The sequence below is a fragment of the Protomyctophum bolini genome (assembly GCF_963924005.1).
Source record: "Protomyctophum bolini genome assembly, chromosome: 19".
Lineage (NCBI taxonomy): Eukaryota > Metazoa > Chordata > Actinopteri > Myctophiformes > Myctophidae > Protomyctophum > Protomyctophum bolini.
In genome coordinates, this window is record NC_137880.1 from 20,941,764 (window position 1) to 20,955,352 (window position 13,589).

The 13,589-nt window shown below is 43.7% G+C and overlaps 1 protein-coding gene across 1 annotated transcript; it reads left to right on the forward strand.

Moving 5' to 3' along the window:
• Positions 1–346: 346 nt before the first annotated feature.
• On the forward strand, positions 347–13,054 carry lrp11 (low density lipoprotein receptor-related protein 11). Its single transcript, XM_080790874.1, has 9 exons — positions 347–1,026; positions 3,601–3,758; positions 6,268–6,409; positions 7,416–7,541; positions 7,805–8,044; positions 10,740–10,907; positions 11,023–11,079; positions 11,778–11,879; positions 12,098–13,054. Exons 1-9 carry the CDS (start codon positions 348–350, stop codon positions 12,250–12,252), a joined length of 1,827 nt encoding a protein of 608 aa, XP_080647000.1. The 5' UTR covers position 347; the 3' UTR covers positions 12,253–13,054.
• Positions 13,055–13,589: the final 535 nt, after the last annotated feature.

The window sequence follows — 13,589 nt, forward strand, 5'->3', positions numbered from 1 at the left end:
CTTAGCAACAAGAGAAGATGCATATGAAAGAAGAACTCTCTGTATCCTGTGCGCTCACAATAAAATAGATTTGAAACACATAAGGGGTGGGGGGGGGGGTGTCTACAGGTGATTCTATTCGTGACGTCAGTAGTTTCTTTCTGCTAAGCAGCTGTTCGTCCGAGGTCCGCCCCGATGCTGCTGCTGCTGAGTGAGTTGAGTTCTACACACAGCGCCACGACTAGCGTACATCACCATCACCATGATAGCAACACCGGACCTCGCATCCGCACAACGCACCGCCTAATGTCTCATTTCGACATGATTTAGAATGAAATATTGAATTATTGATATATGAATATCAGAATATGAAGGACTTATTTCAGTTGCTGCAGCAGCATCAGAGAACAACGGAGGGAAGGGCTGTAAACATGGCTGCGTCTCAGCATCACCATCACCGACTGACGGCGGTCGTGCTGATGCTGTGCGTGACGGTGAGCAGCGTCAACGCCCGGTCCTCGCAGATATCCGATTTAAAATCCAAAATATCGGGCGTGGAGGAGCTGCTGGAGGAATTCCGCAAGCAGCTCCAGCAGGACCAGGCGTACACGAGTCGGGGAGGTGATGCGCTGGACGTCTGCCTGGACGACTTCAGCGCCGTCGGCGAGCGCATCATCCGGGCGAGGGCCTCCATCGAACAGGGGGCCACATTCCTGTCGGCCCCCGGCAGGGTGTACAGCTGGAAGGACTGTCTGCACGCCTGCTGCTCCGAGCCGCACTGCACCGTGGCGGTGGTCCAGGCCGGCCTCGGGCACACGGACGACGGCCTCAGCTGCTATCTGTTCAACTGTACGTACAGGAATACGAACGTCTGTTCGTTCGCCCCGCAGCCAGGCTTCAGCACCTACAGCCGGACCTCCAACGCGACGGGACACGTCCCCATCATCATGTCCCCCTCCTCCTCCTCCTCCAGGAGCAACACGGTCAACTCTGCCCGGAGAACACCTGACGACACCCTGGGAGAAGAAGATGATACCGTCATGGAAGGTCAGTGACTGTCCGTCTTCCCCACCATATAAATCACGCCTGATTGACTGAATAATTTATTAACAGTTTGCAAAAATCACAGAGGTACAGATTTATATAAATAAGGATGCTATTGGATAAATACCAACGAAGTCGCCCTTTTACCCTATTGCATAACGAAAAAAAGGCTATTGCTTATTTCCATTGAGGTCCTGTGTATTCAATTCATATACCCTATGTTATTTATTTTATTTTATCATGCTCATAAAGTGTTCTGTGCTCAAAGTGCAATTAAAAAGCAAACGTTTGCTTTTTAATTGCACTTTGAGCACAGAACACTTTATGAGCATGATAAAATAAAACATATTTTCCTAAAACTTTTACTTCTATTTTTATACGGTGAGCGAGTCTTTTTCTGTCAAAGTATTATTAGCCTATATCTACCGTTGAGTCCCAACTCATTAAAATGTGAAGGCTACAGTTATAACTAGTTAGAAATAACATTGAATATGAATTACAATTTTAACCTGCTCGTTACTTGTTAAGCTTAATAGATGGACTTATGTGGATGATTCATGATTCATCCTTCTGAGAAACCGCTGTAACTGAACAAGTTGTTCTTTTTCATTTTAAGCATGTCTGTCTCTCTTGCATGCTCTGTATGTCAAAGTCATGCTATATCTCCTTCCTCACATTTTCTGAGATGATCTTACAAAGGTTTCATTATTATTCTGTATGTGATGTGTTGTGACTGGTCAAGCTGGTAGGATCATTCATTAGAGTGATCCTACCAGCAACACAGGACCTCTGAGAGGCAGATCATGTTAATGATCTGCCTCAGACACAATTAGATTAGTTCACTGAGAGGAGTGGCAGATGTGGGCTTTATCTGTTTGTTTTTAAACCCAGCCCTAAACTCTTTGTCCTCAGGGAACAGCTGGACATGGTGCGGCAAACTAGGAATATTATATTGTGTATCTGCTATTTTTGAATAGCCAACACTGAAATAAAATAAATCACACCTGTGTGAAGTGAGGGTTCAAGGTTCAAGGTCTCTCTCTCTCTCTCTCTCTCTCTCTCTCTCATTAGCAGGCAACAGTGCAGCACTGTCTCTCTCTCTCTCTGTTTCTGGCACAACAGCGCCCCTACTGGTACTCATAGTAATGGTGCTCATTAACGTCACATAGGTAGTCACATAGGTGAACCAACACATAGGTTAACACGGACATTGCTGTTCCTTGGAGCGGTTGCACCACTCAAAAAACACACAACAAAACATTCAATACAAGAATAAGATCTAAGAACAGGGCACTAGAGACAGAGAATTCATGACATTCAATAGTAGCAAAGTCAGCAAAAGTGCATTAGTGGGCAGTATGTGCAAAGAGGCAAGAATAAAGTGCTATCTGTCTGCTGTTCAGCAGTTGAATAGCAGCCGGGACAAAGGATAGTTTGAACCGATTAGTCTTTGTAGTGGGCACCCTCAGCCGACGACCTGAGGGCAACAGTTCAAACTCAGATCGAAGTGGGTGATCCGATACCTCCAGGAGGGAGGAGGCTCTCTTAATCATCTGCCTCTTGTACAGTTCTGAGTTGGGCTTCTGAGGGTTCTCTCAGACATCTTAGTGGCCACTTTGACGAGGCTGCTGAGCCTGTTCTTGTTTGCCAGGGTCAGATTACCGTATCAGGCAACCATAAAAACATGAGAACAGATTCAATAAAACTTCTATAGAAAAGAGTCATCATTACAGACGAGACATTAAAATTTTCCTCAGAAAAAAAAAGACGCTGCTGGACTTTTTTTGATGTAGAGGCAACATGAGAGTCAAAGGAGAGTTTGTTGTCAAGAACGACACCCAAATATTTATAGCTCTCTACAACTTCAATTTCTGTGCCCTTAATGAGTGTAGGAGCAGGACTGGGAGGAGTCCTTCAAAAGCTGATGATCATATCTTTTGTTTGGTTTAACTGTAAGAATGACTTGTCACACCAGGATATGAAGTCATTGACAACTGGCCCATGCTGTACCTCATTGTCTTCAAGAAGGCTAACAATCAGCAAATTTGACAATATCAGGGGCGCTCTTATCATCGTAAATCATCATGATGTACATTATGACATCATCAGACACTATGACGTAAATTGTCCATTCATTGTCAATGGGAATTTAATGTTAGTGTAGGACAAAGTTTGTGAACATACACCAAAAGCTGGACATAGGAGGGGAGGGGCTAGCACCCCCTCATCATACATCATCACATTCCGGCCAATCGCAATTTGCGTCTTCACTTTTCCGTCTTTGACCCGCTATGGGGTAATCAGCCAATCAAATCATCGCTATGGGGTACACACAAACATAGGAGGGCCACGCGCCCCTCAAAAATTACACAGATGCCTTCCTGGTTTTAATGACACCCAGGAGTCACCACAGCAGCAAAATAAATAAATCCTGCAAAGGCAAATGTCTAAAGTGGGGTGTGTCACCTGTGATGGAAAGAAAAACAATCAATCAACAAGAAAAATCTATTCTATACATTGAGGACTCTGTAGTACGCTGTAGGCATGTTTGACATAATACGTGGCTGTTTGTCACAGATCTGGACGAGCCTCCTCGCAGTGACGCTGGGCAGGATGTGGTGATCCAGCTGCCCACGGACTGGGCCGTCCTGGATGGGAGAGACAGCGTGGACGACCATGGCATCAGCCGCTACGAATGGGCTCTCCTCAAGGGAGACCCAGACATCAGCATGAAGGTAATCTATGGGCTCTCCTCAAGGGAGACCCAGACATCAGCATGAAGGTAATCTATGGGCTCTCCTCAAGGGAGACCCAGACATCAGCATGAAGGTAATCTATGGGCTCTCCTCAAGGGAGACCCAGACATCAGCATGAAGGTAATCTATGGGCTCTCCTCAAGGGAGACCCAGACATCAGCATGAAGGTAATCTATGGGCTCTCCTCAAGGGAGAACCAGACATCAGCATGAAGGTAATCTATAGTCATTCATTATTATAGCAGGGATGGGCTGCATGAGCAGTCTTTTCAGGTATGTATTGATCTATATTTGGCCTTTTCCAAGGCTAGTAGTCTCGCATAGCTAGCCATATCATTGATCTCTGCCTACCAGTACGTCTTGTGACATCTACATTAAATGTAGGTTGATTTAAAAACAATAACAGCATTGCGGAACCAATGGTTCTTCATAATGAGACGTATCAGGATTGGTTTTCAAAGCAAGTGGGCATAGACTTTCTGTTGTTCGAGCCCCTAGATTGAATAACCTGTAGATGTCACCAGACGTATTGGTAGGTGGAGACAATAATTCAATTAAAATGGTCTACTTAGAGGCCCATCCGGATCTACCGGTCAGTGCCGTCGAGTTCTGATGATCCTCATGGGGGCTACCCGCAGCCCCCCCCCCTCCCCCGCAGCGGTGGAAAAAAAGAAGTTGATGTTTTCACTGGTACTTTGGGTAGGCTACAGAATTGCGTTGGGGGGGGGGGGGGACTGTCGCCGCGGATTTATTTATTTCCCAAATGGTCTAATGGTCTGTAATGTTAATATAAAATATATATATATAAAATCTTCATGGGGGCTAAAAGGGGCTATTTAATTCTTCATGGGGGCTGTAGCCCCATAGCCCCCACAGAGTCGACGTCGTTGCTACCGGTAGATCAAAAAGACATGGGTTATCTGCCCACCTCTGCTATATAGTGTATACACTGTAAAAGGAGTGTTAGTTTAATTCTGAGATGGTACAAATATAACCATTTGGTTAAATGAGTACTGTACAGTACACTCAAGGACCGGTTACAAATGGATAAATTAACAGTGAGGATTTGACTTTGTAGTAGCCAGGTCTGGTGGGTCCCCATGTTAGTTATAATAGCCTAGGCACTATGATCACACATATCTTGTAAGCCCTGGTTCGAATACGACCCTCTTCTTGACTTAGCCCATCCGAGCAAATTGATTATTAGCCAATTGTATAAACGTTTGTTATATTGAACATCATCTCATTAGTACAGTAGTCTCTGAGGTTTGGGGCATAATAAGGCATTTACTGCTGGCCTTGCTGGGCTTTTGTTCTGATGAAAAGTGATGATTTACACATGGAACGATAGTATACCGGTAATCATAAAGTCCACTGGGGCTAAGTGGTGAATGGGCTTGTATATGTTTGCAGTTCAACATGGTGGCATGAGGCCAGAGTGCCTAAGGACATGCTGCTAGAGATAAGAAACAGCTTGTCATAAGCTACCCTGCCTCAAGGACAACAGCACTATCGTATTGTTTTCTTTGACCTGTGAAGCACTTTGGTACGATGAGAGTCGTTTTTAAATGTGCTATACAAATCAAATTGATTTGATTTGAGCACTCAACTCACTCCCTATGAAAGTTGTGACATTATTTGGGATTTTAGCAGATTTGACAGTAGTTGTTGTTTAGTTATCCGTTCTAACCGACCCTAGAATCCCTATTATAGGGGTGAATATTGCAACCCATATCCAAGCTCACAACGCAAAGAGATTTTGTCACAGTCACAGACTTTTGTCATTCATTGTACTTGGTCTTGTATTTCTATGTTCCCTGGTCTAGTTTTCATGGCTCTGTGTTTGTTTGCTCCAGCTGTATCTCATTTTATAATCAACCCTCATGTGTATATCAGTCTTGTTCCCCAGTCAGTCCTTGTTGAGTCATTGTATCCTGTCACCTGTTTCAGTCTGTTTTAAGTTGTTCATGTTCACCTGTCTTCTGTATTAAAACACCAATTCATGGTTTTGAACACTACCATACCTGGCTGTCCTGCGTTTGGGTCCTTACCTCACCTACACGTGACAGATTTGTTGGAAAGAAGGAGGGAACAAGTATAAAGACGGGATTCTATTACTATGAAGTTTATAGGGTTTAAGTGTCACACAGGAAATCACACATATGGCAGAGTTGAAAATGTTGACCTTCACCCACCTGTGTGGATTCCCACATCAGCCCCGCCCCCTACTCCAAAATGCAATCATTGTTAAACAAGAGAAAGTTATAAATCAAGTTATAAATCAAATGGAAAAAGAAGATGATACAAACTGTAGAAATTAATCATTATTATACCCTCTATTCAGAATGTATTTCATTGCGGGTGCCTGGTGGTGCAGCCAATTACTTACTTACTCCTGTAGGGCCAACTTTGGGCATAGGCTGTAAACAAGGGCCCACCAGAGCTGTCAGTGTCTTCATTTTGAAATGTTGTTCCCTTTCTTGCCGAAGGTGACCCATCCAGGGCTTCTGAAGATAAGTGGTCTCCAGCGAGGTGTCTACACCTTCCAGATGACTGTCAGCGACACCACGGGACAGAAGAGCTCAGACAATGTCTCTGTCACTGTGCTGGCGCCAGAAAACCAGCCTGAAGGTACTGAACCACAAAGCACCTATTCTGTACCTCTTGCATCGGCTATTTTACTAGAGGCGAATTTAGTATGTTTCTAGGTTTCACAATAAAAAATCTGCATGAATGGAGGGGGGAAATATCTCAGATTACTAAAAGAAACATTATTTGCATGGTCCATTAGCCAGAGGTAATGAAAAATTGCGATGCGATACGTAGTGGGTTTGTAGATCAGCTATTTTCGCTGTTTTCCTCTACTTAATTAGCAAACATGACCGGTAGGCCCTGTACCGCTCTCTTTGCCGAAAGACAATAGTGCTGAAGGGTTTCAAATTTGATGTTCACCTTGTGAAGGTTCCCTATATTATGATATATATTACTCTTAGGTTGTCTGGTTTTGGTATATGTTGTGTAACCTCTGTTTCTTTTATCCAATAGGATTGGGGAGCAGAGCTTCTAATGATGATCAGCTCGCACCTGGGCCCGGGTGTCGACACCCTATAAATGCCTGCTTCCCCAGTCCTTCCCCAGTTCTGTTCTTATGCCTCCTGCACACTTTTCAACATTTCTGTTAATACATACAACACACATATATTTCACTCATGCATACATGCACTACACCACTGAATACTGATCTCCACACTTCATCTGTTTATTCATGATTTATCGTTTGATTACTTCTTTTTGGCTAATCAATCAATTCTATTTCTTTGGTAAACTGCAAACAAAATGGGGACTCATCCCGGACGAGCCCGTTTGGATAAAAGAAACAGATGTTACTATAGGGTAAACACAACATATACCAAAACCAGACAACCTAAGAGTAATATATATCATCATATAGGGAACCGTCACAACCTGTATTAAAACACCCAACCATTGGTTTTGAACACTATACCTGCCTGTCTGTCCTGCTTTTGGGTTCTCACCACTCCAGTGTGTGATATCTTTGATCGCACCTGCAAGCACACAATGTGTTGCATCAGGAGTCAGGACACATCGTGTGACTGCTGTCTCTTATGTTGTACAGTGTGTACTGGCCGGTGCTCGCGCTACCAGTTCCTGTGTGACGATGGTTGCTGTATCGACATCACCTACGCCTGTGATGGGAAGCAGCAGTGTACAGACCGCTCTGATGAAGCCTTCTGCCAGCACTGTGCGTATGAGTCATCTCATACACAGATTTCACCTGCACATAATATTGCCTCTATAGATTATGATGAATTGCATGTAATTTCATATTTCCACATCTATTTGATTTATTATCAAACGTATTGAAAACACAGGCTTTAAATAGGTTTCCTTTATTTATTAACACTCTCAGTTAAAGCTTAGAGGTGATGAATGAATTTTTTAGGAAGTGCAGTTCTAATCTAATTTGTTAACATTTAGCTATTGTTTCTTCTGTGCTTTCTCCAGTTGATGGCAACAGGAAGTCGGTGACCCATGCTGCCAATCCCAGCATGCCTTTGTCTGCCCAGACAGATGAGGTTGAGGATGGCTCCAAGCAGCTACAGAAGGAGCCCAGCAAGAGCATGGAGAGCATTGTACCCCCGAATATTCCCTTTGTCCCCCAAGACAGGACCAGGGTCGCTCCCCCACCACCTGCCCACCCACAAAGTCCCAGTCCACAGGAGGACCACGACCCAGTCAATCATGGTACTGTTGTTTGTTGCATCACTGAAACCTTTTTGGGGTGAAGCTATTGTAAGCTTTGTTTTTCTTCCTGCAATCGCAGCGGAGCTGTTCATAAATTGAACCACACTGCATTACTGCATCTATTTTCAATGCCCACTCTGCCCTAGCCCCACAAGTCAGAACCCAATGGTACTGAAGTTTCTGACATTTTTGAGACCCAGTAGCCATGGGGTCCTATTCCACCTCTACCCTGCCACCTGGTACGCGGACATAAATAAACATAAATACCGTCAGATACGTTATTTCTGCGCCGTTTGAGGGCTTCTGTTCGTGTGAGTTATTCTGAATGTGTGAACTATAAGTACCTATAAATACCGCTGCGAATTCTCCTGTGCAGCGGAAGCCGTTAAGTATTTTAGTTTGACCGATTTGGTCGCTTTGATTCTTCTCTTCCTTATTTATTGACACCTCATTGTACCGCCTATCTGGCTAGCTAGTGGCTATAGCTATGACAGAGCAGATCAGAGGCAGGAACGTAGCCACGCACAAGCCAACCGCACAGCGGGAGGCGGTACAATAAACGGTAAATAAACAAGGAAGGAAGAGAGGAATCAAAGCTTCCAAATCAGTCAAACATAGATTAAAAATACTTAACGGCTTCTGCGGCACAGGAGAATTCGCAGCGGTGTACGTTGTAAACTAGAGTTCAAACATTCAGAATCCCTCAAACGAACAGAATCCCTCAAACAGCACAGAAATCACGTTACCGAAGGTATTTATGTCCGTGTTCCATCATTTCCATACGAAAACACATCACCGCACAGGGACCAGCGGGTCAGCCCGGTTCGGTTCGGATTGGGCTGACCCAGGGGGTTCCGAGAGGGGCTAACTCTGCCCGCACCCCGCTGTCATTAAATACATTTGTTATTTTCAGTGGTGGGTTGGAGGGAGTAAGGGAAGGAAAATAATAATAATATCTCAAATTTATATAGCGCTTTTCCTACCCAAAGACGCTTTACATGGGGGGCAAGAGGGGGAAAGAAAGGGGGGGTACACTAAGGCTAAGGAATAAAATCAATAAAAACAGTGGAATGAGTTAGCTAGAGAAAGCAATATTGAAGAGTTTGGAGGGGCACTGGGGTCATCTCTGAGAGTTTTGGGTAGTGCATTCCAAAGGGTTGCGGCAGAAAAGGCAAAAGCACTATCGCCCCAGGTACGGTAATTTCAGGAGGTTTGCGTCACTAGACCTGAGGGGGGTGGGAGGGGACATAACACTTGAGGAGATCACAGAGGTAGGGGGGGAGCCAGATTGTTTAGTGCTTTGTAGATGTTTAATAGTATTTTGAAGTGGGTTCTTTGTTTGACCGGCAGCCAGTGAAGGAGGGCTGGTGTAAACTGTGAAACGGGTACTGGTGAGCAGGCGCCAGGCGGGCAGCTGAGTTCTGGACATATTGAAGTTAATTGAGGACTTTGGGGGTGGTGCCATCATGGAGGATACTGTTGCAATAGTCAAGGCGGGATGTGATGAAAGTGTGGATTGCAGACTGTACTCACCAAAACAGATTTATTTTGTCTCTCACTGCTTTTCAGTTTGTAATACCCGGACACACTCTGTATGCTATGTTTGCCATTGCCCACTGTCAAATTTATAAAACCACTTTGCACTATACGGTCCTCTATCACTGGGGTTCAACGGGTGCAGTTTTCTGGTTTAAGAAAGCAGTCTTTTTTTTCGTGCTTCAGCAATGGGGCAGATGGAAGCCCTGCAGGCAGCCAGTGAGTCAGTGCTGTGCTGCAAGGCAAGGTGTGTGCCAGAGGGCCACTGTCCCAGGCCAGAACACAGAACTGCCATGGGAATGCAGCTCTATCCCCACATACCCCCTGAGTATGGAGACAAAGCGCCTCTGTCCCCCTGCCATCCGATCCCTGCATTAGGCTAAGACGAAATGCCACCCACACCACTGTACCTCCATCCCCATCGCCACTCTACCACAGGGCTTACTCAGCCAAGGTGTGCTCCCATAAGTCTCCTTTTTCTCACTTGGTGAATTCTAATGTTGCCGGCTCTCCAAAGGCATGGGAAGTTGAGATCCGTAACATAGGATTGTGACATAATTTGTATTTTCCCTTAACTAGATGTTGGTGAAAGTTGGAAAGAATCACGGAAATGCAGTTTTACAAAAAAAACATGCAAAGTTTCAGTCAAAGACAAATCTAGGAACACTGACTGACAATACTTAATTTATGCTTAGTTGTACGACTGTGTATAAATCAGGCTTTTAAACCTATTCCGGGGGGACCGGTCACGGCCACCGGTCAACGTCTTGCTTTGCAATTCGCTGTGAGCTTCGGCTATTTTCGGAAAAGCAATTTTGTGTAGAGTGGAGAAAAAATAAGTGGTCCAAGTGGTTGACCCCGGTCAACTAAGTATTTGTTGACTTTAAGTATAGAGAGTTTAAGACAAGTGGTTAATGATTCCATGGCAGTGTCATAGCCTCTGTTCACTCTGGCTATGACCCTTTCACTGCTGTCCAGTTGGTCGCTTGTAATGATAGTTTCAATTGAAGGTTGGAATAATTTACAGTTGCTGTATTATTGTAGGTCACTCTGGATAAGAGTATAATTTAAATACGGTAATGTAATGTGCATAATGTAAGTAGATTCTATATTCTCTGTCTAAAAGCCACTGCTGTCTCCCTTGGCTTTGTCCCAATAGACCCCTGTGCGGCCCCCCCTGTGGTAGGGGCCTGTAAAGGGACATTTCCACGCTGGTACTACGATCAAGACGCCGGAGAATGCAAACACTTCCTGTTTGGCGGTTGCCAGGGTAATCATAACAACTTCCTACAAGAAGCAGACTGTGTCAGTGAATGCATTGAAAAGAGTAAGTATCTTCTTCTTCATCATCTCCTCCTCCTCTTTCTGACGTAAATGTTTTTTCCATCACAGTGAAAATGTCAGATGAGAGTTTAATAATAATAAGAGATTTTTGTTTTTAGGTCCTGCTTTAAACCCAGCAACCGTGGCCCCTACCACTACCAAACAGACTGACACAGGTAAATAACGAGCTGACACAGATGTATAAATAATAGACCAACACAGGTGTGTAAGTAACAGACCGACAGGTAGATAACAGACAGACACAGGTAAATAGCAGGTGAATGACAGACAGACACAGGTGAATAGCAGGTAAATTAGAGGTGGTTAACAGACACAGGTAAATAGCAGGTAAATTACAGACTGACACAATTGAATAACAGACAGACACAGGTAAATAGCAGGTAGATAACATACAGACACAGGTGAATAACAGCCAGACACAGGTAAATAGCAGGTAAATTACAGACAGACACAGGTGAATAGCAGGTAAATTACAGGCAGACAGGTAGATAACAGACACAGGTAAATAGCAGGTAGATAACAGACACAGGTAAATAACAGTCTGACACAGGTAAATAGCAGGTAAATTACAGGCAGACAGGTATATAACAGACACAGGTAAATAGTAGGTAAATTACAGACTGACACAATTGAATAACAGACAGACACAGGTAAATAGCAGGTAGATAACAGACAGACACAGGTAAATAGCAGGTAAATTACAGACAGACAGACAGGTAGATAACAGATACAGGTAAATAACAGACCCACACAAGCAATTCAACTGCTGTTAAGCATAGGCTGAAGCTAAATACAGTAGCTTCAGTGAAATGCTAGACTATAATCAAGGTTTCGTTTGTCTATATCTTTATAGTGGCTGCCCCTAAAGGAGCCATCTCACAGAGCCAACCACAGAGCGACCTCCCAATCGCCGAGCTATATCCAGTAAAGGGAGGACACCCTGTGCCCGAGTCAGGTGAGTTTCAATGTGAAAAGTGTTCCTACTTAATAAAGAATAATTAACTGTTGCTTATCTATATTACAGTAAATATGTTTGTCATCAAACAGTACAACAGTTGGATTTTATGTTATTTTCTTTTCATCCTCTCCTGGTACCATGTTTTGTATTATAAAATACCTGGACAGAATTTATGTACTTTTCATTGTCATTGCTACCTCATTTGTTTCATGCAGGTGCAATCCTCCCATTAGCCTTTGGCCTGATCATCACATCTCTGCTACTGCTCATGATTGGCTGCCGTATGAGGCTTGTTCGTCACAAGATTAAGAAGACCCGCCCCCTCACCACAGAGGAATCTGATTACCTCATCAATGGCATGTACCTGTAGCCACTCAGGCTGTGGTGTTCAAAGACACCTGGGAAGTGGGATGTTTCTGACATTCAGACGGGGGCAAAACGGAGAAGGGACAGTGCCATCAGCAGAGGCTGAAGCAGGGCATTAAGAAATTGATCAGTGCATTTGTTGGAACTCCTAGTTCAGTCTGACAGCAGTGTCCTCTCCCCAGGTAAGGTCATGAACATCACCAATTCTCTGTTGTCATGAACACACAGACAAAAAGACCCGTACAGACTGTCAAAGAAGGCTGGCAAAGGCTGCCTCCAAACTCACTGATAAAGATTTTGATATTTGTAAAATCCCCTTTTGTTACTGTTATAAAACAACTGATAATGTATTTATGATTAAAGGTAGCCACAACTAAACTACTTTTTCCATTATTTTTTCTCCCAATTTAGTTAAGAGTTATTCCAATTACTGAGTTCTTTATGTATTGTGTATCCAATGCTGCTCACATCCCACTGAATAGGTGCCCTAATCATTAGGGCCTAATGAACCAACGTGTAGGAGTCACTAGTGCAGTGACACTGAGATATTGCCCTCCCCACCTTGTGTTTGTAGGAGCACCCGGCCAGCCTATGTGTACGATGGAGGATTTAAACCACTAACCACCTCTCCACAGTGGTGACCCAGACTTTGTTTGGGATACACAATCATTAAATAGTTGCAGTCAACAAATAATGCAGCCCTGCCTCTTACCAATGTGTTACCTTACCAACATTGTATGGTTGGTTATTTTAATTACTAATAACTAGTGCTGCATTGTAATATATCTGCCGCTGGGTGGCACTGTTGTGCTATACTTTTGCTGCAATGTCCAAGACACACTTGGACACAATTTTGACAGATGTTTCGGATGGCTGGTGGTGCAGTCTCAAGATTGCTACACAAATTAACCAATTACATACTTGTATTCAATCAGTTAAAGCAGTTATATATATCCCAGAATCATAGAAAGCCATAACCAGGTCAAATCTCTGGGTGTCCAATAAACAAATACCTTACTCCAGCCTAATTCTTCACTGCTTAGTGCTACTTTATTAAGCAAGCCTTTGTGAAGTTATGAAATGCCTACATGTATTCCTCAACCGACAATGTCTATGTGAAAGATATTAAAGTTTGATCAATATCATGCAGTTGGTGATATGCTGCGTTAAATTATTGTCACTGCTGCACAGAAACCTTAATTTCATATTTATACTTTGTTGTATAAATGTCACACAAAGTAGCGAAGCCGATCTTGTTTTTGACATTGTTTAGGACATGCCCAAAATAGGGACACCAGGTTGAAAGTCTATGGGTTCTATAATATTGAATTATCTACATTG